Source organism: Balaenoptera acutorostrata, chromosome 11 (genome assembly GCF_949987535.1).
Source record: "Balaenoptera acutorostrata chromosome 11, mBalAcu1.1, whole genome shotgun sequence".
Lineage (NCBI taxonomy): Eukaryota > Metazoa > Chordata > Mammalia > Artiodactyla > Balaenopteridae > Balaenoptera > Balaenoptera acutorostrata.
Window position 1 is genome coordinate 59886274 of NC_080074.1, and position 25959 is coordinate 59912232.

General features: G+C 55.0%; 1 protein-coding gene across 2 annotated transcripts in view; it reads right to left on the reverse strand.

Moving 5' to 3' along the window:
- The window catches only part of LRP1 (LDL receptor related protein 1), a 79620-nt gene that overhangs the window by 42452 nt on the left and 11209 nt on the right, over window positions 1–25959 (reverse strand). For both annotated transcript variants that reach the window (XM_057557335.1, XM_028165745.2), the window contains 17 exons: window positions 25586–25723; window positions 23393–23512; window positions 21970–22098; window positions 21586–21849; window positions 12610–12772; window positions 12278–12500; window positions 11029–11218; window positions 10414–10557; window positions 9011–9247; window positions 7607–7787; window positions 6514–6736; window positions 5158–5359; window positions 4360–4485; window positions 2113–2253; window positions 1896–2021; window positions 1356–1472; window positions 815–895 (listed from right to left, as the gene is read on the reverse strand). In XM_057557335.1, coding sequence (XP_057413318.1) covers window positions 815–895; window positions 1356–1472; window positions 1896–2021; window positions 2113–2253; window positions 4360–4485; window positions 5158–5359; window positions 6514–6736; window positions 7607–7787; window positions 9011–9247; window positions 10414–10557; window positions 11029–11218; window positions 12278–12500; window positions 12610–12772; window positions 21586–21849; window positions 21970–22098; window positions 23393–23512; window positions 25586–25723 — 2805 coding nt within the window. The remainder of the gene's footprint in view (window positions 1–814; window positions 896–1355; window positions 1473–1895; window positions 2022–2112; window positions 2254–4359; window positions 4486–5157; window positions 5360–6513; window positions 6737–7606; window positions 7788–9010; window positions 9248–10413; window positions 10558–11028; window positions 11219–12277; window positions 12501–12609; window positions 12773–21585; window positions 21850–21969; window positions 22099–23392; window positions 23513–25585; window positions 25724–25959) is intronic.

Consider the following 25959-nt stretch of genomic DNA (forward strand, 5'->3'; position numbering starts at 1 on the left):
TCTTTCCTCTCTTTGCTTTTCCTTCACATCCTAGGAGCTCTGGGGAGGGGAGCTGCATGGGGCTCCTGGGAGGAGGCCCAAGGCCAGCTGGGGCTCTAGGGGAGATGGTGCATGTGCTTCTATGCACTGACCGGCAGGCTCAGGACAGGTCTTTTCATCAGAGCCGTCCCCACAATCCTTCTCTGAAACACAGAAACCGCCAAGGCAACCATTGGCACACGAGACACGGCAAAGATGAGGGGCAACATGGGGCTGACCCAATACATCCTCACACACATTAGCCAGGGCTCGAGCCACTGCTGCAACACGTCACAACACCACACCAGACACGACCAGAGCCCCAAGACGGCACAGACACAACAGTCCCCTGGCCCCCATGGCTGACATCACCTGGTCCAGGGCTGACCGCCAGGTGGGCTCCCGAGTCTGGAGCCAGAGCCTGGAGGGACCCCAGGAGGCGGGGTTTGCAGGGAGAATGGAGTTGGGCATGGGCTCTCCTTGCTCTGCCCCTCTGGCACTTCTTGCTCATCTCTCCCTGGCCCCTGAGCCTCTGCCAAAGGATGGGCAGCTCAGGCCCTGCCCGGGGAGGAATGGCACTGACAGGCGATAGGCGGGGTATCCCCTGGGTCCATCTTGGTTCCCCCACAGTGTTTCTAGCTTGTCCTTATTTCTCCCAGACAACCCAGGGGGGCTTCTGTGAACTGGAGGAAGGCCCTGGCTTGATTCTAAAACCCCTTCACCTGCCACCCAGGGCCTGGCTGTGGCTTCTAGCTTTCCTAGGAATCAGGGCAGGTGAAGGGAAACAAGTTCTTACCATTGTCACATCTCCAGTTGATGTTGATGCATCTGCCATTGTTGCAGGTAAACTGAGTCAGGGGGAAGCAGGTGGGATAAGCTGTCAGGGAGAAAGAGTAGCTGAGTAGTGTCCTCAAGATTATTTAGCATCATAGCACCAAGCAGGTGGGTGCTGGGTCCTTCCCATAACCAGCAGCCCTCAGCCCAGCCGGATGGGGGAGGGAAGGCTAAGTGGAGGTGCCTTGGCCTGGAACTCTGCCCATTCACTCCTACCCCTCTAAGCATCCTTTTTTCAAGCAACTAATTACCAAACGCAGGCCGTGCGCTGAGTGCTCTCCACGCATGATCTCACTGAACCCCTACGTCAGTGCTGTGACGTGGGTGCCAGTATTATCCCCACTCTGCAGATGAAACTCACAGGGGCCCACGGAGATCAAGTAACTTGCTCAAGGCCACCCAAGTACTAAGTTGCAGGGTCTCTCCAGCACCCCCACCCCAGGGCACGCTCTCGTGGGCCCTCCCTCCCCGTACCAGCCTGGCCTTCCTGCTGTCTTGCTCACCACATGAGGCTGACTCATCAGAGCGGTCCCCACAGTCATCGTCCAGATCGCACGTCCAGGAGATGGGGATGCAGCGGCCACTGGCACAGGAGAACTGGTTGGGTGGGCAGGTGCGAGCTGGGGACAGGGATGGGCGTGAGTGCTCATAGCTGAGTCCCCTCTTTAATTTCATTTTCTTTGCTATTATTCTCTGCCTCTCTGGAAGTCTCCCCAAGGACCTCAAAGCTATTCCTCTTAGAGACATCATTCAAAATCACCTACGTGGTCTCACACCGGACGCTTCACCCCACCTCTCAAGGGGTCGCTGGTGTCCTCCAAGGAGAAGAGCCACCCGCCTCGCTCGTCATCCCCAACCTAGAGCTGTGCTCTGTCCCCTGCAAGCACGGGCCTCCCAGCCAACCCTGTCCTCCCTCCCCTCTGCCCTGGGTGCCCCGTGCTCCTTTCTCTCCCTGAGGCCCCTCTGTCTTCCCAAGCCTGGCTCCCCCGCCTGCCCTGCCCTGGTGCCTGGGGGGTGCCGGTGTGGTCACGCCCCTCCCACACCTGAACAAGTGGCATTGGACTCGTCTTCGCTGTTCCCGCAGTCATTGTCCCCGTCACAGAGCCAGCGGTTGGGGATGCAACGGTTGTTCTCGCACTTGAACCGGTCCGAGGGGCAGGTGTGCTGATCTGGGGAGGGAGAGGTCAGGGGTCAGCCAGAGGGAGGGGCCCCCAGCTCTCCAGCTGTTGCCCAAGGGCCGGCTGTGCGGCGGGGACTCACGGCAGAGGGCGGGGGCCTCGTCGCTGTTGTCCAGGCAGTCGTTGTCCCCATCGCACTTCCAGCGTTCCTGGATGCAGCGGCTGTTTGAGCAGGCGAACTCGCCTGGCTGGCACTGGGGTGGGGGCACGTAGGACGGGTTTGCTGTGGGCACCACGAGGCGTGAGGGGGAAAGTCAGACCCAGGTCACGGACAGGTGCTGAGCCCCCTGTCCTCTGTTTGCTTGTTTTATGATTTTAAAATAATATACACAGTAATCTTTCCTAGTGCATAGTTCTTCGTGAAGAAATTATCTGGATGGAAACTGCAACTCTTTCTCAGGCCACAAGGGTGATGTTTGCTCTGCTGCTTCCAGTACTGCAATGTGGTCTGAGAATAAAGAAGCTTCCAAGAGAGCCTAGAGCCCCCCATTCTTTTGTCCCCACCGAGCAGACCGCCCCTTGCCCCTCCCTGCCATCTCCATGAACTGCCCCTTGGAAGTCATCTCCAGTATCCCCGGACCCCCGCTCTGGTCCCTGGACTTTTTCCTTCACAAATGCATCAACTCTACCGGCAGGAGTGAAAACTCACACCTCACCACCGCCATCTGCCTTCGGCTATCAGCAGTGAAATCACTTCGTCCTTTGTGTTTGCACAGGGTAAGCTCAGGAAGCCCAGGACGCCCACGTCAGTCCCTGGCCCTGGACCCCACTACTCTGTGCATGCCTTTCTGACCCATCTCTCACCCCCTCTAATCCTGTGGGTCCCAAGGACCACTGGACCTGGAGGCCGTATGTGTCCGCCTTGCTCCTCACCTCTGCTTCCCGACCATTCTCCCTCTCTCCCCTCTGGAAAATCAGTGTTGACTTTCACATTACTAGACTATAAGAACCCCTACTTCAAAGGACCCAAGGCTACTCCCTAGCATCCTTAAGGGTTTTTAGCTCCTGGTTCAGAGTCACTTTCTCCATAATCACTCCCTCTTTATTCTTGGTGATTTCAACGTCCCTATAGGTGACTCTTCCATTACGCTGGCCCCTCAGTTTCTAAGCTCCTCTTCACCAATCCTCTTGCCCTGCACCTGGCCTCAGTCACTCACTCTTAGGTGTACGCTATGGCCCACTGACCCATTTTCACTTCTGGGATTCTATCCTAAGGAAATCATCCAGAATATGCGAAGGCATGAAGCTATAGGAAATAGCAGAGCAGGTGATTAATAAACAGACTCTGGGTCAGGGTTCCTGAGTTCAAACCCCTGCTCTAACTTTGGGCCTCAATTTCTTCATCTATAAATTTGGATAATAAAAATACCTTCCCTACAGGAATATTTTAAGGAGTAAATAAGTTACTGCATGAGGACTGCTTATAACCATGCCTAGTACATAGTCTGTGTTCAATAAATGCTGGCAGTGATTACAACAAAAAACTGGAAACAACCTAAACATCCAACAGTAGAGAAATGGTTCAGTAAATTATGGGATGTTTACCAAATGAAATATATTTTGGCCATTAGAAATTCTGCTGATGTATTCATGACACACTGTCAAGTGACAAATGCAGGAAACAGAACAGCATGTGCAGCATGATTCCATTTAAGCAAAAGTAAATATATAGAGAAACTGGGAGGTTGTTCACTGAAATGGTAACAGTGGAATCTATGGGTGGTGGAATTTGGGGTGATTTGTACTTTCTCTTTTGTATTTTTCTATACTGTTTATTTTTACAATGAGCATGACCTGCTTTTATTAAAAAATAGGGCTATTTAAAATAATGCAATAATAACACAGAAAATTTGTGACATATATGAGCCAAAAGGGGCAGAAAACATTTATATACAGTATTTCCAACCATGTAAAAACCCACCTAAGGAAAAAAGGATGGTGTTCCTTTACCAAAATACTAACAATATAGTGGTGTTTGCTGGTGAGATTGGGCTTTTTTTCTCTCCTCTAATTTCCAGTATTTTGAACTATTGTTGTATAACTTTAATAATGCGGAAATAAATGTAAAAGAAGTTAATGGTTTTCTCTTTCCATAGCTGTCCTGCTCCTCACTTGGTTTCCCCTGATCTTCATGCCTTCCCAAACCTCCCACCCCCCGGTCACCCCTAAACACCCTCCAGCCCCCAGAACCTTCTTCTCTCACCCCATCCCTCACCTCTTATTACCCCCCAGGGCCCTCTTTGCCTCCTTCATCTCCGACGGGGACACTGTGGCCTCTTCCTGCTGGGGTCTGCTCCCCCACCTCCCACCCCAGCTGGGCCCCTCGTACCCAGACAAGTGACACCGTCTGCATTCAACACCTGGTCCTCAGCACAGGCACACTGGCGGCTCCCAGGGGTGGCCAGGCACAGGCTGCTGCAGCCGCCATTGTTCACCCGGCATTTGTTGGTGCCCACTGTGAAGGAGGGGTCACGGGTGGGAGGAGGAAGGAGGGGGAGGACAGGGGATGGGTTGCAGCAGGGTCAGGAAAGGCCAGAGAGGGGAGATGAGAGGCCGGGGGAAGAGACGCATTAAAAGGAGGAGACAGAAAGAGGAAATATGGAGGGGTTGAGGAAGAGGAGATGCAGGCATGGGGCGGGGGGAAGATGGGGAACACAGAAGGTCAAATTGGGGTGGGGGCCTCTCTTCTAGAGAGTCTCAAAAGTCAGAGCCTAGGAGCTTCCCTGGTGGCGCAGTGGTTGAGAATCTGCCTGCCAATGCAGGGGACACGGGTTCGGGCCCTGGTCTGGGAGGATCCCACATGCCACGGAGCAACTGGGCCCGTGAGCCACAATTACTGAGCCTGCGCGTCTGGAGCCTGTGCTCCGCAACAAGAGAGGCCGCGATGGTGAGAGGCCCGCGCACCGCGATGAAGAGTGGTCCCCACTTGCCGCAACTAGAGAAAGCCCTCGTACAGAAACGAAGACTCAACACAGTCATAAATAAATAAATAAAAGAATGTGAATTTCTTTAAAAAAAAAAAAAAAAGTCAGAGCCTAGGATCCCTGGGGAGTGCCCTCACCCACCACAGGAGCCTCACCCCCCCATCTAGGTCCCACCCCAGACCCAAGTCCCAGCCCAGGGGTACCTTGCTGCTGCTGGGCATCATACATGCGGATCTCAAAAATGGGGGGCCGCTCGCTGCGCAGAAGGGTCACAATGGGGGGCGCGCCTCCTGTGCCCCGTTCCAAGCGGTAGACACTGCCACTCCGGTACTCGGTCCAGAAGAGGTAGTTGCCGTGGTGACACAGGCCAAAAGCATGGTTCAGCTCAGGACCCTCATACACAATCTAGGAATGGAGAAGAGGTTACCAAGGAGCTGGGAGACAAGTGGGGGTGCCTCAGGGAGGTCCGGGGGGAGTCAGTGTTTTGTACACTCATATGTCCACGGCCTGGGTGTGGGACTTGTCTTCCCCATCAGCCTAGAAGCCCCCAAGGGTGCACACCGTGAAGTGTCAGACCCTGAACCCAGCAAAGCGCTGATGGGGAGCTTGCCCACACTCCTCTCTTGGGCTGATTCATGTTCATTCATAACCCTCCAACACACGTGCACGTGCGCACGCACGCGCACACACAGAGTAGTGAGCAGACAGCCAGGATCCATACATTCGTTTCTTCATCCACCACACATTTGCCAGGATCTACTAAGGTAGCACTAAGAAATGGAAAAGACGTGATCCCTTCTCTGGAGCTGCCTATTGTCTCAGGAAAGGCACACAAGGCCGTCTATGGTGGAGAGGGGTCTGGAGACAACACCCCAGAGGAGGTGGCCCGCCCCTGAGTGCTGTGCCAGTTGAGGAGGAGCTGGGTGGAGGCAGAAAAATCTGCACGAGCAGCAGCAAAGAGGGCAGCACGTTGACGTGTGCTGGACTTAAAAGCTGTCTAGTGCTGCTGTTCCAAGTGCTGGGATGCAGGGAGCAGAGGGTGAAAGAAGACCACAGAGACGGTCAGGGGCCACATCATAAAGGGCCTTATATACCATGAAAGAGCTTGGTCCACACGCCTAGACTTGCACGGGGCTCATGAATGAAGCACGTAGCCCCCGGAATGAACGAGCGTGCGTCTACACCGTCTCTAGGCATCTCGCACCTGTACAGAGGCATACAGTGCAGGCACACGCCAGTGTGTGCTGCCTGTATGTGCACAACCAGGCAGAGGTGCACACGATGTGTATGCTCAGGTGTTCACACAGGTGGTCAGGCCCACAGACCATGTGCATGGTCACAGAGATACTCTGATAGAAGCAATCCTCAAACAACGCAAGACATAGGCACACAAGCACACAGAGGGACACACCCACAGGCTCACAGGTAAACACACATGAAGCACACAGGCCCGGACACGCACAGACGCCCACACATTCAGACACACAGCCTCACCCACATACAAATGTGGTCCAGCAACGCACACATGAACACCCACACACAGGTACACGCCTGCCCACCTTCCGGTCTGTGCCATTGAGCAGGATGGTCTCGATGCGATCATAGAAAGCGTCCACCCAGTAGAGGCGCCCAGCTGGGATGTCCAGGCTCAGCCCATTAGGCCAAAGTACTGTCTTGGAGGTGACAAAGATGTCTCGGTGTGAGCCGTCCATCCACGCCCTCTCCAGCCGCCCTCGCCGACTGTCCTTGGGGTCCTCCTCCCAGTCAGTCCAGTACATCCACCTGTGGGCAGCTACTGGTCAGCACCACATAGCCACTCCTGCCATCAACATCCTCCCCTGTGACCCCAATCCAGGCGGGCCATCCCAGAGCTCCTCACAGGGGTCTTCCTGCCCTGCTCACCCTTGGCCCACATATTTCATTCATTCATTCCTTCATTCAACAAATATCTGTTGAATGCCTACTGAGCTGGGCACAGTTCTGGCGCTGGAGGACCCAGCAGAGACCAAGGCAGCCAAAGCCCCTGCTCTCGTAGAGATATGTCCCACCCAGGACACAGACAAGAAACAAGTCAGTCAAGAGGGTCACACACAACTGAGAGTGAGAAAAGTCAGGAGGGACTCGAAGCAGGGGCATGGCATGGAGAGTGACCGGGCAGCCGGTGGGGAGGGCCTCTTTGAGGAAGTGGCATCTGAGCTGAGATGTGAATGCTGAGAAGGAGCCACATATGCAAATACTTGGGAGTCCCAGGCAGAGGAACTCCAAGAGCAAAAGCCCTGAGGGAGGAAGAGCTGGAGTGCTGGTTTAAGGAACAGACAGCAGGCTGTGAGGACAGAACTTCCAAATGCAGGATGTGAGGTGCAGATGAGGTCAAACGAGCTGCAGGCAGACCCTGTAGGACTCCGGGGCTGATAAGGGCAAGGGGACCCAGGGGAGGGCCCGCTGGGAGTGACAGGACCAGATTTCTATGTATGTTTAGAGCATCACTCCCATTGCCCTGTAGATGGGGACACCTTTTCCCCTTTCAGCCCAATTCTCGCCTAAGCATCCCACCTCGGCTGCCCTCCCCTGTCCACTCTCTCTCTTATCCCCCAGTCCTGAGGCCCACGCAGTCCCTGGCTCCTCCCCTCCCAAGGCCGTGGGAGGACTCACCCATTGAGCGGATCCACCACAATGGCCCTGGGGTGTGTCATTTTGCCCTCGATTAAGGTCTTGCGGGTCTGAGCAGCTTTCTCCAGCCTGGCCACGCTGATGGTCTTCTTGGGCCCATCATCCGTCCAATACAAATTGTCCCCCATCCAGTCCACAGCTACGCCCTCCACATTGTGTATGCCTGCAGTGGGCGGGGCGGAGCAAGGAGGGAGAGCCTCAAAGGAGGCTCAAATCTGCCTGCCTCTGGCTCTTAAGATACCTGCACCTTGGAGTACTTGGCTAGTGGGGAATGCAGGGAGCCTCCTGTGCCCTAGACAGTGGCTGGAATGGGATGGAATAGGAGGTTGGAGGAAGGAGCCGGGGAGGTCTTTTGTGCTGCCACATCTGTGTTGAGTCAGGGTCTCTCAAAGCTGCACACGGCAGCAAGAAAACCTACGTGGCACACGTGGGCCCACTCGAGAAGGCACGTCGGGGACCTGAGCTGGGGTGGACAGCTGAAGCAATAGGCATGTGGCTCTGGGCACAAGTGCGATGTCACATCCCAGGCCTAAAAATCCTGAGCTAACAAAATGAATAAGTTAGGAAGTGATTTTTCACTTACAGGCTTCATCTCAAGCTAAATAGCATCCCTGGTACAGGGAACCCCAATCCTTTCCTGATGAGGAGTTTTGATTTCCCCAAAGTCTTATGATTGCTGACGGCTGAGGTTCTCTGAGCCGAGGTGGGGGATGGAGAGCAGGGCAAGGGGTGGTAACCAGCATCAGCCAGACTGATTGGTTAGGAAGCCTTATCCTGGGGGCCCGAGTGCAGGTTTGGGAGTTCCTAACACCCGGGAGGCATGGTGCAGCACTCGGAGGCTCAGAGCCCCCACGCCGATGGATATTCAGAAGACAGTGCACTGCTGACCTGCTGGGGCAGCTCAGAGGGAAAAACTGGATTCCATTCACAAAACACAATTTTCTCAGGACATGTAAGCATGCAGCTCTTGGTGGCCGTGAGGTCCGGCTGCACAGACCCTGTGTGTGCACACGTGTGCCGGTGTGTCTGCGCCGATTCAGAGCCTCAGGCCTCTCCCCGGCTGTGCGCCGCATGCAGCTCCAGGGCTCAGAGCCAATGGCAGAGAGACGCTGAGTTTTCCCAAGGGCTGGCAAGGACGGCCCACACTGCCTTACCCATCCATCCTCCGGCCTCTTTCCGGCTCAGCCAAGAAGGGGGTCACCCAGGGGTCAATCTGTCTATCCCCTCATCTCCATGCCAACCAGCCCAGCTAGCCAGTCAGCAGGGGACTTTCCACGCTGGAAGGGCACCAGGAGAGAGATGCCCAGGCTCCAAATCACTTCCTGCCTCAGGTGGGCGCGTGCCTTGGGGGTCCCATCCACACACCTCCCGCTTTGGGGCCCTTACCATCCTTCAGGATGGTCTCCCGCTCAGTGCCATCGATCTTCTGGCGGCCAATGAGGTAGCTGGTGGTGTCGGCAAAGTAGATGAAGCCGGTCTCAGCATGGAAGTCCAGGGCCCGGGGGTTCATGAGGTTCTCGATGGGGATCATGTGCTCGTCGGGGACCTTGGCCCCCATATCCATGCCCCGGATGATGCCTGGCCGGCCCTTGCCATACACGAGGAATAGCTCGTGTTCCGGCTCTAAGGCAGGCACAAGGAGGGACACAAAGTCAGACACACACACACACACACACACACACACGACCACCACCCAGCCAATGCACCGGCTGTACTGGGTCAAGGGTGTGGGGACAGCAGGGGGTCTGAATCACATGGACAGACACATAGCATGTAAGGTCCAGGGAACAACGCCCTGGGAGTTTTTCCTATGCACTCTAGGGGTGGGAAATGGGGCAAAAGTAGCATGTTTTCAGTAAGTGCCTTCTGTTGAGTAGTGAAATTAGTGGCCCAAATATGTTGGAATCAGGTCCCTTTTGACCACTTCCTCTGTTCGTCCTAGTCTAAGCCACATCACTTCTTGCCTACGCCGCAAAAACAGCGTCCTGCCACTTCCCTGCAGCCCATCCTCCACCCAGCAGCCAGCATGATCGTTTTTACAAACGTGAATCAAATCTCTTAAGCCATCCAGAGCTTCTCATTCCAGTTAGAATATAATCCAACACCCTTCCTCATCTCCCCTCACTCACGCGCCGCCCCACTCCCGTCCCCCTGCCGCCTCTCTGCTCTCCAGCACACCAAGCTCACGCTGGCCTCTGAGCCTCGGCACTACAGATTCCCTCGGCCAGAAACGCTCTTCCTTCAGGTACATGATTCACTTCCTCATTTCAGAGAGAGCTTGACGTTAATTTCACCTCCGCAGAGAAGCCCTCCCTGACGGTTGTCTAAACTGGAGCCTTCGCTGTCATCATTAACTCTAAGCTGCACTTTATTTTCTTCCTAACACCTACCCTCACCTCAAGTTATTTATGTGTTTGTCTGCCTCCTCTGCCAGACTATAAGCTCCATGAGGCCAGAGACAGCATCTATCTTGTTCACTGCTGAACCCTCACTGCCAGGACAGTGCCAGACACAGCGCGTGCTCACTAGATACTTGTTGAATGAATGAAGGAATGAAGGGATGAATGGGCCAGTTGACAGTGTTCTCCGGAGCCTGAGTGGGGTAGCAGGATAAGCCCTGCTCTCGGATGGGAGCGCAAGTCCCATCTCTGCCCCTCACTAGGGTGAAACTTTGGGTAAGCCCCTCCATCTTTCTGCATCTCAGACAGATGCAGCTGCGCTATGGGAGGCAGGTAAGGACCCCTCCCGTCCCACCCCATCAGGCACACAAGCCCTTCCCTGTCACTCACTCTTGCACGACTTCCCATCACTGCCCAGGCTGAAGCCGGAGCGGCAGCGGCAGGTCCGCGCCTTGTGACTGTTGGCCAGCAGACAGATGTCGGAGCAGCCGCCCGGCTTCCCGTACTGGTCATTCTCGCAGGCGTGGCTCCTCACTGGGGCAGGGTGGAGAGCTGGTCAGGACCCCTCGAAGCCCCTGTGCCAGGCCTTGAGAAGGCTTCCTGCAGCCTGACCACTCTCCCTCCTGCTAAGGTCTTTGTGCCTGTTGTCCCCTCTGCGGATTCGGAAGCCACAGAACTGGCATTCCTCCGCCCTGACACCACCCAGCCTTCAGACTCTTGGGTGGGGACTTCTGTGGTCAGGGGACAGAGTCACAGTGTTGCCCACAGCCAGACGCTTCTACTCTAGACCAGCCAGGGAACTGGGGTGGGGGGCGGTGATCTACGTCCCAAGCAGAATAGGGGCAAGGGGCTCCCTGGGGGTGGGATCTGGAGGCTGAGGGGCAGGAAGGCGGCAGGGGAAGCAGACGGGGGAGAGGAGGTAGTCTGGGGTGGATGACTAGGAGAAGCAGTCATGCCACAAGAGAATCAGGGGTGTCCCTAGAGGGGCTGTGGAACCCCGCTCACCTCGGGGCTGACGCCGCTGGTGGTAGATGTGGAGGGCACCTCCCTTGTCCACACGGGTGACGACCTGGTAGTCGGTGCTGTTGAAGCGGTTCACGCGGATCACGCTTGTCTTCTGCTGGGCGTTGGCATTGTCCGAGTTGGTGGCGTAGAGATAATTCTCAAACACGGTCAGGCCATACAGGTGCTCGATCTGAGATGGGCAGGCAGGAACGGTCAACGTGAGAGGAGAAGAGAATCCTCCCTCTCTGCCCCTGGTGAGCCCCTCAGCTTCTCTTCCAGACTCCATTACTTGCATTCCCAAACTCATTCCAGTTGTCTGACTCCGTGCTTTACTCCTGTCTCCTCTGGACTATCCTGTTCTTGAGATTTGCTTGTCAAATCCCATCCATCCTTCACAGAGCATCTCTTTGAAGGGCTTCTGGAATCTTCTTTTTTTTTTTTTTTTGGAATCTTCTAACCAGAGAGGACAGTCTCTCCTTCCACACTCCATTTCTGGCTGTAATCCACTGTCTGGTGATCTGTGGGTTTACTCTACCCACTCCGCTCAAACCCCTTGGGGGCAGGAACCATATCCCTCTCAGAACCAGGCACATATTCAATGATGGGATGATTTTGCACTGAAGGAGAGTTGGGCCCTACACTCTGTCCACAGAGAACATTCTTAGCCCGCCTCTAGCTCCCAGCTTTTGGGAGGGTTGAGAGAACAGACTGGCCCCAAGCAAGCCTGATAACAGCCTCTGCTACCTGCATAATGTATCTAAGGTAACCAACTGTCCCAGTTTGCCCAAGACTGGCCCAGGGGACTTTCAGGGCTGACACTGGGACAGTCTCAGGCAAATCGGGATGGAGGGTCACCCTAATTATCCCAGAATAGAGATGTCATCTCTGAGCTGGAAGGGCTTCTAGACTAGGTTCAAGTGCTACTTCCCAGCTGTGTAACCTCAAGTAAATCACTTAACCTCTTTGAATCCTGCCTTTTTTCAGCCACCAAAAGGGAACTGAGACACCTGCCTGCTCATTTTCCAGGGGCTTGTTGTAAGAACCCAACTCAAGTGAGAAAAGGGAAGTAAACGGTGGTCTCTAAAATGACTGTGGCCATCCGAGTGGAAGCCATATCCTGTCCTTTCCCCCGGGTGCTCGTGCCCACCCCCTCCCTACCAGAGGGCTCAGGGCAACCACGCTCCCATTCTGTCCCCCGCCCTCCCAGGAGGCCTAGAGAAGGGTTTCCCGGCCGAGACTTCCTCCTCACCAGGATGCCCTGGATGATGGTCTGCCGGCCCTTGCCCTCGTAGTCCACCACCTCAATGTAGTCCAGGTAGGCATCGGCCCAGTAGACGAGGCGGCTGACCAGGTCCAGCGTGATGCCATGAGGAAACACAATCTTGCTGTCGACCAGCTTGGTGCGATTCTGCCCATCCATATCACAGCGCTCCACTTTGGGGATCTGCCCGTAGTCAGTGAAGAACACCTTCCTGTGAGCAGATGGCATGTTAAATGGGGTCTGGACACTGGGCACCCTCGCTTCTACCACAGCCTCTGCCTCCCCCTTCCAGGACCAGTGCCCCTGCCTGCCCCGCTCACCCCATGGCAGGGTCCAGTGCAATGCCCTTGGGGTTGTAGAGCTCCAGGTCTAGCAAAGTGACACACGTGTCCCCGTTTCGGTTGCAGACAAAGATCCTATCATCGATGTCATCCACAAAGTAGAAGTTGCCTGTCAGCCAGTCGATGGCCATCTGTTCCACGTCTGGAGAGTGTGAACGAAAGGGTTATGGGGGAGGTCCTCCCACAGACATGCCCATCCTCTGCTGGTGCAGAACCTACCATGGGAAGCCCACCTCCTGTGGGGTGCCCTCCTTTACCACCCATGCCACGGCTGTCTCTCCTCCCTGAGCTCTTATGGGAGTTACTGGCAGTGGCACATTTTGCCTCGTGTTCTTGGCCACCCTTCACCAACAGGGTCTCTCCAAAGAGAAGTCTCTGAGTATCCCCCCACACAGCCCTGCTCCCCATGCCGAGCTCAGGGTGGGCACACAGGGGCACTGGGTAATTGTTGGCTGGTTGGCTGACTGACAGGTTTCCCAACTCTAGCCCCTGCTTGAATGGGACCATCTTCTTGGGGTTCCAAAAGGCAGTGAGGATAGGTCTACTAGCTCATTCCAGAATTTTTAAAATCTGCTTTTACTTGAGATAAGAGCACTCAGGCTAAGAAAACATCACACATCTCTGCTTTTGGCTGGACTTTCATCATCTTTGTATGGTACGTCGAGTTATATCACACTAGCCAGGAGCATTGACTGGAAGCCATATGTGCTGCATGACTTTTAAAAATGGAAAAGCAGGGCATCCATCAATAAATCCAATCTGAGAGAAGAGAATGTCCAAATATGGGGTCCACAGAGATGGAAAAGGGAAGGTCCATGGTGGCAAAAGGTTGGAACCAGTGGCATGGGCCAAACTTCCTGTACTCACTCCCATTCCCCTGTTTCTTCAATGTCCCTATTTCTCAATTTCCTCCAGTCCTTGGGAGGGTGGGAAGGAGCAGGGAATAAGATATAGGGCTGGAGGAGAGAGTGCAGAGGAGGAGAGCCATCAAAGGACTCTGAAGGTAAACTGAGGCATGGCTCAGAAAGAGGGGGAGCTTCAGAAGGGTGGGAGTGGGGGAAGAGGATGGAGACCAGGTGCCCATACTCAGTCTATGGCAAAAAGGGCCTAAGAGATCAGGGGTGGGGCAAGGGCAGCAGGAAGTCTAGGAGGCAGGAAGTCTGGGGACGGGACCCCTGCTGGCCTCCTGGGGAGCGGTGCAGCTCCTTCTCTCCAGGACCCACTGGCTCCCATCCACCCACTGCCCTCTCCAACTACCGCTATCAGAGGTGATACCTCTTGCAAGCTGGGAAGTTTCCAAGACAATGACTCCCTGGGACCCCTGCCTTGCACTCCACTTCCACCAATTTCCTCAGCAGGTAAAAAGGAATCTTTGGACCACCTGTCTTTGGCTGAAACTTTTTTATTTATTTATTTATTTTTTACTGAAATCCCCACTAGCCACACTCAACCTGGTAAGGATTATTCAATCCCTACACAGCTACAGGTATAATGACTAGGCTTTCTGCTCAGCCCTCCCTAATCCTCCCCCCTCCCTCACAGGGATTCAGGGGCTGTTTCCTAACAGTGGGTAGGGGTGGGGGGCAAAGGGAACAGGAACGCGGCTCCCAAGGAACTTGGCCAGGCCCTGACACTGACTCACAGTCACAGGACTTAGGCTGAGGGAGGAAGGGAAAGAGCCAATCTGAGACTCTCACCAAACTAGTTTCCTCTTCAGGTCCCCCCTGTTGAACCCCACCCCAAGATGACTGGAGAAAGAGGTCACAGGGGTGAGGTGTTACCCCTGTGACGGCTGATGTGTCCCTAAACCCAGCAACTCTCTCCTCTGAGCCCCAGTACTGTCCCCTACTGACAAGGTCAAAGAGAGGGGGCAGAGCAGCCTGGGCGCCTGGGTCCCAGGCCGGGTAGGAAGAGGGCCCAGTGCAGGGGTTAGGCGAGCAAACTACCTCACACTGTGACCACAGAGAAAACAGATGAAAACGAACGCTGCTGGACCGCGTCCAGAGGAAACCAAGGTCCCAAGCTGGGGCCGGGGGGGCGGGGGTGGGTGGACCCTGCCGCAGTCCCAGGCAGCCAGCAGGGTGGGTGAAAGGCAAACAGGGCTGTGTGCCCTTTACTTGGTGGGCACGGTGGGGATCTGGGGGATGCTGGCATGTAGACGAACCTCATCATTCAAAGCTGTTTTCCCAGCACCAGCTGGGGCAGCTGCGTCCTTCTCTCCAACTTCCTGAGGCTTCCCTGAGTCACTGCCCAGCTCCAAGGCTGGCAACACCCTTCCCCTGCTCTCCCATCCACCCTTCCCTCGGCAAGAGGGGAGGAGGAAGAAGCCTGAAGGGATCTGATGCCCCCCCCATCCCAGATGCAGTTCCACATCCTCCCCTCCAGCCTCAGGATGGCCGACCTTCGAGCCTCCCTCCTGGCCTGGAAAGGAAGGCAGAGGGATCGTCCCGCTCTCAGGTATTTACCCTTGGCTCGTCTCCTCTTCCACCTCCCAAAGGCCAGGCAGGGCCCCACTCAGCAGGCCGGTGAGGAGTTGGCAAGGACTGGAGTCCCCAGCCCGGCCTGGGCTCCCCTTTGGTATTTTTGCAGCTGGAGACTATTAGTTGCAAGCAAAAATCCTTTGTTATCCAACCCCTCCACCACATTATCTTCCTCTCTTCTAAAGTCCAGACTCCTCTGCCCACCCCACCACATACACTCACACACATGCACACACTCACACGCACACACACAAGCTTGGCCACTCTTCCCATTCCAAGTGTAGTGAGACGGGCTCAAATTGGGAGAGGGCACCTTCCCTCCCGGGCTCCCCGCAGGCAGTGTCTGGGCCACTGCCCCCTGTCCCGGGGCGTGGAGGGGGCAACTGGAGTCCTGGGCTTCGGCCTGGAGGACCTGACATTCTGTCTCCACACGCCCAGAGGGCAGCTGGCCCCTCGTGGCCCAGCCTTCTCGGGACTGATCCACCTCACAGCACCCTCCACAAGGGCTCTCTGGCCAAAGGCCCCAGATCCTGAAGACAGGAGAATCCTGTAAACCCAAGGGGAGGGATGTTGTGTGGTGATGGGAGGAGTGTGGGGCTGGTCTGGAGGCTGAGGGGTAGGGATCCCAGGGTAGAGAAGGAGGCTAGGAAGCTGGGAGCGTAATGAGACAGAGGATAGACCACAGCCTGTCTTCGATATCACAAAGGACTTTCAGTTCCAGGCCCCAGAATAGACCTGGGCTGTGTGTTTGTAACTGCTGAGCCCTCCCTGTGCCCCAACCCTGATGCTCAGCGCTCGGCACTCGCCACCACTCCAGCTTTCCTCGACGTTGCCATCCTTCATATCACTCAAGAGGTGTCTCCCTAAACGGTGGCTGCTTTTCCAAAAACAACAGCCCCCAGCCCATTCCTAAGAAGACCCTAACTTCAGCCGCAGGATTCTAGTCACTCTTCCTAAAATAATTCTGGGGAAGGAGGAGAGTCTCTATGCCTTGAGGAAATATCCCCCAACACATCCACACACCTAAAGATTGCAGAATAGGGTACCAGGTCTCTGGACGAGGAAGGAAAATCCCATTTCTACCTTAACCACATCCCCAGTGAACACACTGAGTTCTTGCCCTTATTCCAGGAAACTTCCCTGCCTCTCCCATCACTCTGCTCTGCCCTGGGCCCAGACAGCCTCCAGACACTGACAGCCTGGGTGTGAATCCTAGTTCTGTCACCTTCCAACTGTGGAACTATGGGCAAGTCACTTGATGTCTCTGAGTCTCAGTCTGCTGATCTGGGATGGGATGGTGCATTAACAGCACTTAGCACGGGGCCTGGCACACGATAAATGCTCCAAAAATGGGAGCTGTTGTTCATACCATTGCATGATCCTCCCTCACCTCAACCCCATCCTTCCTTACCTTTTCCATCTGTACCTCCAGCCACAGCCCTGTGGCCTCCTGACTGAAGGTAGGCCCTCGAGGTGGGCAGTTTGGGGCTGACACCTACTATTTATTCTTCAAGACAGTTCAGGCCCCCAGAAGGAAAATTTCTGTATTGTAGGCTTCCATAAGCCCCTTTTATCACAGCCTGCTTACCTGATTACAAATATTGTAAGGGCAGGGCAGGTCTTTCATTTTTGTCCCCAGCGCCTGACACGCACGTACTGATTCATTCAACAAATATTTGGTGAATGCTGAGTGCTCACTCTGTTGTCCTAGAGCTGGGACTTAATTTTTTCCTTCCCTTCTACTGCCAGGATCCTCCTTTTCTGGCCTGAGGATGCCTAAGACAGTGGGACAAGACATCTGCCAGGCAACGTTCTTGCTTGTCAGAGCCACTCTGGCATCTCACCCAAGGGCTGGGGGAGATGCTCGGGAGCCCGGGGCCTTTGCAGGTAGGGAGAAGACCACGGGGCAGGCCTGGCAGGAGTTTTGCTAAATGGCATGTCCTCACACTCCTGTTTCCTGCTGGGTCCTGATTTCAGCTCTTCTTGTTCCACCAGCAGGTCCGGGGATCAGCCACACTGGGTCAGCTCTGTCCCTGGGCTCCCTTCCTGCCCCGCTTGTACTTCCAGCCCTGCTCCCCTCCCCTGACTGGCCCAGGTCCACACAGGCTCTCAGTCCTGGGTCCCGGGGATGAGATGCTTGGACTCTGCAACTCTGATTCAGAATCAGAACAAGGGTCTTCCCACTATTGAGAAATTCTTGCTGGGCTCTAAAACACATCTCTCTTGCTTAAGTTACTTCCTTTGGCTTGAAAACAGGGAGGGGGTTGTTGGGAGCAGGCTGGGTGGAGAGGCAACTTCAAGGAGACAGCGGGGGAGGAGAGGACTGGGCTGGAGCTGTGCCGGGAGACACAGGGCTGGCCTGGCCAGGAAGAGGAGAGAAGGGCCATTAAATGATTAGGAAGCTCGGAATGGGAATGGGAAGCAAAAGCACCAGGATGCGGGGGGGCCCAAGGCCAAGAGTGGGCTGGCGAGAGCCCCCCAATATTCTGACACCCAATGGGTGGAAAGGCCAAAGAAGCAGGTGGCCAGTTTTCATCTGTGACACTGGAAATGTTCTGTAGGCTGGGGTGGGGGCTGAGAGGGCCTTGGGTGCCCAGCTCAGTGGGAGCACGGCTCCCCTTCCAGCGGGGAAGCCAGTTCATCAGACTCAGAGGAGATACTCTCTCTTTCTCTGCCCCTTCTCTAGACAAATCACTGCCCTATTTCCTGTTGTGATTTTAAACACACACACACAGACACACACACACACACACACACACGAGAGGGAGGGAAAAGTGAAGCTGGCCAGCTGGACTTGGGGGCCCATTTCGCAACCTTGCAGCCTGCAGCCTAGGAGGCCTTTCCTGGGCCTCCCCTCCAATCTCCTCCTTCCCCATGCAGCATGGTACAGGGAGGAAACCCTAGGACCCCCGAGGGCCCCTCCAGAGCATTCTCTCATACACAGTCCCAAACGAAGTGACTTCAGCAAACCTTATGTCCTTCAAGGCCTCTATTTGCAACCTCAGAACCTCCCCTCACCACACACACATCTTCCCAGGGCCCCGCTCCTGCAGTCTGTGCTCGTTCTTTCTACAGTAGAAACATCCTCAAAGTTCAGGGAAGACAAGTCAGAGGAGTGAAGCCTAGACGATGCAGGGCTGGGCTGGACTGGGGTCAAGCAGACTTGACCTCCAGCCCTGCCCAGGGGCGGCCCTGCAGGGGACTGGACAGGGCCTGAGGTTCCTTGAGAGGGTGGTCAGAGGTGGGGGGTAGGGTGGGCAGGCCAGGCCTGTCAACTCCTCTTGGCCTCGGTTTCCAGAACTTCAGTCTTTTGTCTGTCACTTTCAAAATGCTTGCCATGTTTATGCACAGCTTGCTCTACTATTTACCTACCATTTCTTTACATCAACTCACTTTTCTTATTTTGCTGCATCCTAAACAATCTATGAAATCATAGATTTGATATGCTAGTTGTAGGAGTTTCCTAATGGGTATTACATAAAAACATAACTATAACAATAAAAAATGCAAGTCCATACACGACCTAAAAATCAAGGCATTCCTGCTTTGGGAAAGGCAGTAGTAAACCCTGAGGGGTGGGCCACGGTCTTCCCTGAGGGTCTCCTGGCTCACCCCATCGTGTTCTCTAGTCATGGGATCAGAGTCCTCAGAGACCTCCCCGTCCTGCTGGGGCAGCGGCAGAGGGGAGGATGGACCGTGGAATTACATCCCAGGAGGGAGGAGAAGAGATGAGGACTGATTCCTAAGACCCACCCCCCAACCCAGGCCAATGCAAGACACAGGCTGGGGGAGGAAGGGCTGGCAGCCCAGCCTGTTAAGGGATGAAAACACACATACACACACACACACACACGCAGGCACACACGCACACACACGCACACACACCTGTCAGAACGAGTGAGGATGCGGTCAGTGGGTCTCTCCCCACTCTTGAGTAGAAACGGAGAGAAGGAGCTGGGCTCAGACAGGAAAAGGCCGGACCTCGGCCCTAAGCCTATTCCACAGAGCCAGTCATGAAGCCGCACCAACCACTGTGGGGCCTGGGAGGGGCCCTCCGAGGGCTCAGGACTGAGCAGGCCTGGCTCACAAACACCCGAGGACCCATGTGAAACAGGCTCACTTCCTGGCCTCCTTCCTTCTTTCTATTCTATTTCTGTTTCCAGAGTTTTCTCCAGGGCAGGCTCCCCCTTCTTCCCACACCAGCAGGCGGGCTTCTCAGCCTCTGGGCTCTGGGCTCCAGCACCTCACCCTTGTCAGACTCCTCCCCCCTGCATGGGGCTCAGGCCAGGGGTCCCACGGAGGTCACGGTCAGCCAAGAATGGCATGATTGCAGGGAGGGCTCCCCCAGAGGGCAGAGAGAAAGCAGGAGAAAGCAGCAGCCTTTCTTCTTCCTGCCCCTGGGGGAGCTAATTACAGGCCGGCAACCCACTGCACAGGTGAGTGCCTGGGACCAGCCACGCTGCACACCAGGGCAGGCCATCAGCCTCTCCTGGGAAGGGGGATGAACTGGGGGCGGGGGGAGGGTGCTGGGGAGAGACACTTCCGACATCCTCAGCTCAGGGTCCATAATTAGTTTGTGGGATGAGAGCAAAACAACCATCCTCAGGGTGACAGCCAGACATTGGGATGAGAGCAAAACAACCATCCTCAGGGTGACAGCCAGACATTCAGGCGGCATGGGGCATGGGGTGGGGGTAGGGCAGGAGGAAGGGACAGAGGCTGGGGCAAGAGGAACCCATTCATTTGCCCCAGCAGCATTTCTCCCCAGAACCTTCCGGTCTCTTCTGGCCTCCTGGACTCTGCCCCAGAGGGGCCCAACGAATCTAGCAAACTTTGAAGGCAAGGCTCTGTTTGCCAAGGGAGGGGTACCCACCTGAGGTTATTTCCTGCTTCTCCTGGGGAGGAAGGCAGGAGAGGGGCCAGGCCAGAGCAAAAAAGGTTCCCATCAGGGCACCCCCACCAGCCACCTACCCACAAGCTCATCAGCCCATTGGCTGCCCTGAAGCAGGGCCAGGGAGGGAACTGCTGGAGCTGTTTGCCCAGACAGGCCTGTTGGGTGGGACCGTCGACAAGGAACAGGGAGAGGGCAGCGGTCTCATGGGGTCTCACCCTAATACTACCCTACCTACCACGACTGCCCACCCCTCAAGAGCTCAGCCAACCAGGCGTAGCAGCCCCCAGCCCAGCACTCCAAGGAGGACAGGTCTATCACAGGTGAGCCTTGGTCACCAACAGCTATTAGGATGCTGTGGAAGGGCTGCAGCTGAGGTGTGGACCACACAATGAGGCTGCAAGAGGGTGAGGGCTCTTGGAGGAACCCCTGCTTCCTCAAAAACTAAGCCCTTGTGTCCTCCTGGGATTTTGGTCTTCTGTGGGGATCATCACATGGGGACCCAGAGAAGGAACTTCAAGATCTTCTAGACAGGACCCAGGTTTACCATCCTAAACCTTGTGTGCACTGGCCTCTAGTTACTTCTGGCTTTCTCTGCAATTTATCTGATCTCGCCAGACAAGCTCAAACCCATTATGCAGATTAGGAAATCAAAGCAGAGACAGGGAGTTCTGGTTTACTCAAGGTCACAGATCAAGTTACCCTCTCTCCCGGGGGGTGAGATCAACCATAGGCCAGACCTCCCCCCTCAGCCCTGTGGTGCATTTCCTGGAAATGTGATGATGCCAGATGTTTTGTTTGTTTATGTAGCAGCATCTGAGATGAGCAGGACGGCTCCAGGCAGTGGATCTATGCCCTGGCCCCATCCCCAGTGACAGCCCATCTTCCACCTCTGAGACAGCGAAGTATGGCCTGGGAGGGAGCCCCAAAGGGGAACATCCAGGATATCTGAGAACGCTCACGTGGCCCCAGGGCTCACGACTCCTCCTCTGGGCTCATTCCTGCCACAAAGCCCCCTAGAAACAGCCTCAGGACCCCTACAGCCATGCTGCAGCAGGGAGTCCGTTCTGGAGATGCCCCCAAAAGAAATGATGGAAGAGGAGATGGACCCAGTCTGGCCACGGCTCCTTTGCCCTCAGCCACAACTTAGCAAGGCTCCTCTGGCTCCAGGCCTCTTCTTTCCCTTGCTCTGGCTCTCGCTGTGTGGGAAAGCCCCTCTGTGGACTAATCAACACTCCTCTCTCTGAAAAGGGACAGCCCCTGGTCCCCGGAGGTTGACCAGTTATTGCCCCCATCGGGCACTTCTCCTGGGAGGTCCTTCTCTGCCCTGAGCCAGAAATGCAGGAGCCATCAGAGACTCAGCTCAGAGAGAGGGGAGGAAGCACAGCCATAACTCTGCCCCGGCTCCAAACAAGTGTCATCATGTGCAACCCCCTGCCTCGGCCTCCGTCAGGGGCTTTTGTTTAGGCTCCTGCCCCAGACAGGGGTCATCCCGAATATCCCTCTGACTCTGTCCCAGACAGGCTGTGTCTTGCCCATCTCCCCTGCCCTTCCCTGCCCTCCAAGCTGGAGCAGGTGACTCACGGTGCAGGCTGAGGGAGATGTTGATGGTGTGCTCATCCACGAAGCCCTTCAGGCCCGGCATGCGGGCGCACTTGAGCTGTGTCTGGGCAGCACTGTCCCCAACGTGCACCCAGCACACCGTCTCGTTGGCGTAGCTGAAGTCCATGGCTGTGGTCTGCCGTGTGCTAGTGGGTGTGATGGTAGAGACCTGGGCCCCACTCAGGTATGTAGCTAGGATGTTCTGTGAGTTGGCAATCAGCAGCACAGGGGGCCGGTCTACCGGCTCTGTAGATGGAGGAGAGAAGGGTCAATGCAGCAAGTGGCCCTGAGACCTCTCCGGCCACTCCCCATCAGGGAACAACACTGAGGGCGCCCAGCTGTATGGCCACGGGTGACCCCACCTACCGTTCTTGGCCTTGCAGGAGCGGTTGTCTGGCTGCAGCAGGTACCCTTCCACACAGCCACACGTGAAGGAACCATCTGTGTTGGTGCACAGCTGGCTGCAGGTGCCATAAACCGAGCACTCGTCAAAGTCTGCCGGGAAAAGGCGAGAGCGTGGTCATTTCCGGCGTGCCGAGGGCAGGGAAGGGAGTGCCCTCAGACACCACCAGGGATGTGTCCATCCCTATGGCTACTTCGGAGGACAGTTTGGCAGAATCTATTACAATAAGAAATGTGGAAACTTGATCACCTAGAGAGTCCAGACTTGGAATCTACCCTGGAGAAATATCCACACACGTGCATATTATCCATTCGTTCAGAAAAGATTTCTTGAGTACCTACTATGTGCCAGGTACTGTTCTAGGCTAAGGGGATACATCAGTGAATAAAACAGATTCAAATTGATGCCCTCATAAAACTTAAATTATGATAATAAATGAAATACTGTTACTACGATAATAAGACAAAAAGGTAAATGGCATGTCAGAGGAGCTAGGGCAATGGAAAGTGGCTGGTGCTATGGAAAAATATTAAGCAGAGAAAGGGGACAGAGAATGCAGGCGCTGGGGGTGGGATTTTAGGGCAGTAGGGATGGCCTCACTGAGAAGGTGGCATTTGTGCAAAGATCCCAGGGAGGTAAATTTAAAACAGAAAAGTTTGCATTGTGTGTAACAGAAGAAACTGGGAACATCTTACGCGTCAAAAGGGAGATGGCCAAGTAAACTGTGGTAATAGTCATACATCACAGTGGTTTTTAAAAGAATGAGGTAGATCTCTACATATAAACATGGAAAAATCTCTAGAACATACTGGGTGAAAAAATTGAAAAAAAATATGTACAGTATGATATTTATGTAAAAAAAAAAATCACATGCACATAAACAGTACTTTCAATTAGATTCTCCATGAGTACATGTATACATGGACAGAAAAAGGCCTGGACAGAGAAGTAGCAAACTGGTAACAGAGTTGACCTCCAGAGAGATGGGAAAGGGACCAGAACTGAAGAGGATTTGTCAAAGGGGACTTTGGTTTTATCTATAATGCTTTAATTTTTTTTTTTTTTACAAGAAAACTCACATATGACCTATATAATTTTTTTCTTTTTTTTTTTTTTTGGCTGCGCTGCGCGGCATGTGGGATCTCAGTTCCCTGACCAGGGATCGAATGCACGCCCCCTGCACTGGAAGCGTGGAGTCTTAACCACTGGACCATCAGGGAAGTCCCTGACTTATATAATTTTTAAGATGACTTTTAAGAAGTCTGGTGGAAGCAAGTGGTTAGGGCCCACAGTCATGCCCTGAGGCTCTAAGGCCTGTCACCCCGCCTCCTGTCTTGCGCGGCCCACTACCCCTCACCCCCAGCATGCGCGGGCGGGCACACTTACCTTTGCAGGTCCTGCCGTCTGCCTGAAGTTGAAAGCTGTTGTTGCAGTAGCAGGTGGGCCCGCTGAGTGTAGGGACACAGTGGTGCTGGCAGCCCAGATGAGAGCACTGTCCTCGCTGTTCTGTGTGGGAGCAGGCGACACGTACTCAGGCCTCCAGACCTGGCAGCTGTACCCAGACTGCAACCTTCCCCCAACCCTTCAGAAACCACTTCTGCTGCCTGCAGTGTCAGAGATGAAGGGGCTTACAAAGCATCGACTCTAAAAAATATAGTGCCAGTGAGGAAACTGAGACCAAGGGTGGGTATAAGGCAGGTCCAAGGTCACACAGCCGATTATGATTTAGAACCCACATCTCCCTGCTCTGGCTGCCCTGGACTCCCTCTGTCCGCATGGAGAGGGGTTCTGGTAGTTTGTTGGGGTCAACGGGAAGTGGGGACAGTGATTCTCATCCCCTTCACATACCTCTTGCCTGCACTGCCCAAGGACTGCAATGTTGGCTTTGGGGCTGAGGGTGAAGAGCTGGCATGGAATCGAGTCTTTCTGTGCAGCACCCCAGCTCTTGTCTAGAAGCACCCCTGCAACCCATCCCTTGAGCTCTAGAGGCCTCAGAGAGAAGGCCCAAGGTCCAGGTAGAGGATAGGAGGAGGAGGAGCAAAACTGGCTCCCCTGGGATCCTTCTCTAATCTTCCTCCTGCCACTGACCCACTTCCACAGGGGAGACAGAAGGGAATGAGACAGGAGGGGGAAGAGGTGGGAGAGCAGCTGCCCCCCCAGACCAGCGACCCAATTAATGGCCTTGCATGGGGCCAGGCGGCCTGGCCACAAAGACCCCTTTGTCCAGCTGCCTCACACCCCTGCTCCCCGCCTCCCACCTAGGAGAGAGCACTGCCTGAGATGCTAAGACGTTTAGAGGCACTAAGCCTGCCAGGAGGAGCTGGGATCGGGGGCCAGGCCCCGGTTATTCCTTCTCCTCCCCACCTCTGCCCGAGAGCCCGAATGTGCTGCCTTGTCCAGCCTCCCCCAACACAGGGGGGAAATAGTGTTTGTTCTGGAAAATCTGGAAAAGAGTTTCTCTTCTGGATATGGGGTGGGAGGATGATGAGGTCCAACTTCTGTAATATCAGAGAAGGAAGTTCAAACCCTAGGTTTTTGAGGTTCTTGGTTGTTTTTGATACTGACCAGGTATACAAAAGCAAGCAAACTTGAACACGCGCCATCCGATAAGATGGGACGTGCGTGGTAATTGAAGTCAGCCCCTAGGCCCACACTCTGCATCCCATTCCAGGAGCTTCAGACGAAAACATGCAGAATCAACCAAAGGAAAGGATAAAAATCTTCCACAAACTCCCTTGCTCCACACTCCCTGCCCTCAGTGAACAGGATCCAGATGTGCCTCTTCCCACAGGCAGATGTTTTCTAACACGCGTTACAGGCACAGGACACGGTCCCCACCCCCCCAGGGAAGATTGCCCCACACCCAGGGGCTTGCCTAGGGCCTCACAAAGCCTTCTGCTCCAGGCCCAGACCTTGAGGGCAGTAGGAGAAGTCCCCATTCCCTGACTCACAGGCCTGAGGCCCTGCCTGTCCCCCCTGCCCCCAAAGAATCTCTCCCATTGCTCACGTGAGATCCAGACTCTCCCTGGGTCATGGGGACCTCCAGGGGAAGAACTGCAGAGCTGGTGACCTGAGCTGCAGGTCAGGGAAGGAAGTCTGACTTATCATCCTACAGTTCCCTCTTCAGCCTGGGTGACTTTCCCATCAAGCAACTTCAGAGAGCCTCAAAGATCTGCACTTCCCAGGGGACGCCCTTGGGGGCCCTGGCAGGGGAGGCAGGGGGACAAAGCTCCAGAACCCCCCCACCCCAGCTTCAATCACAGCATCTGCTCTTCTCTGTTCATACTCATGTAAGAAACCATTTGAAGAAAAGACCCCGCTATTTACAAAAATAAAAAGTACAAAAACGCTGATCTAGTATAAAGCTCTCATTTCACAGGTGGGAAACTGGGGACTGGAGAGTGACATGTAGTGACATGTCCAAGCACACACAGAGAAGTGCCCGGGGAGCAGGACAAGGCCTCATCCTCCCCAAAGGTGCAAGGACAGTCCTTGGATGGCAGGCCTCCAAACCTGTCAGGTGCCCACCTGAGAACTCACTGCATCCACCTGGGACAGGAGAGGTGGAAGAGCCCTTACCTCGGCAGTGGGGCCCCTCGTCCGACCCATCTGTGCAGTCCTGGATCCCGTTGCAGAGGCGGGACATGAGAATACACAGCTCGGTGCCCAGGCAATTGTGTTCGTTCGGCTGACATCGCTGGGTCTTACTCTGTGGACCTGAGGGCAGATGGAAAGGCCAGCATGACTTCGCTGGCTACAGAGGCTGTCTGCCTAGTTGTTCACTGGGGGAGGGAGTGGGGAACTGGGACTGGGGTTTCAGGCACCTGCACTTTTTAGATCTCAGGAGGCCTAGGGCCTGGATAGACTCTTCAACCTCGAGCTCTCCTCTGCCATTCCCAATAGCAGCTACACACCTGGGAGCCGCCAGGTGGAGGGGAGAACTAGGTTTTAGC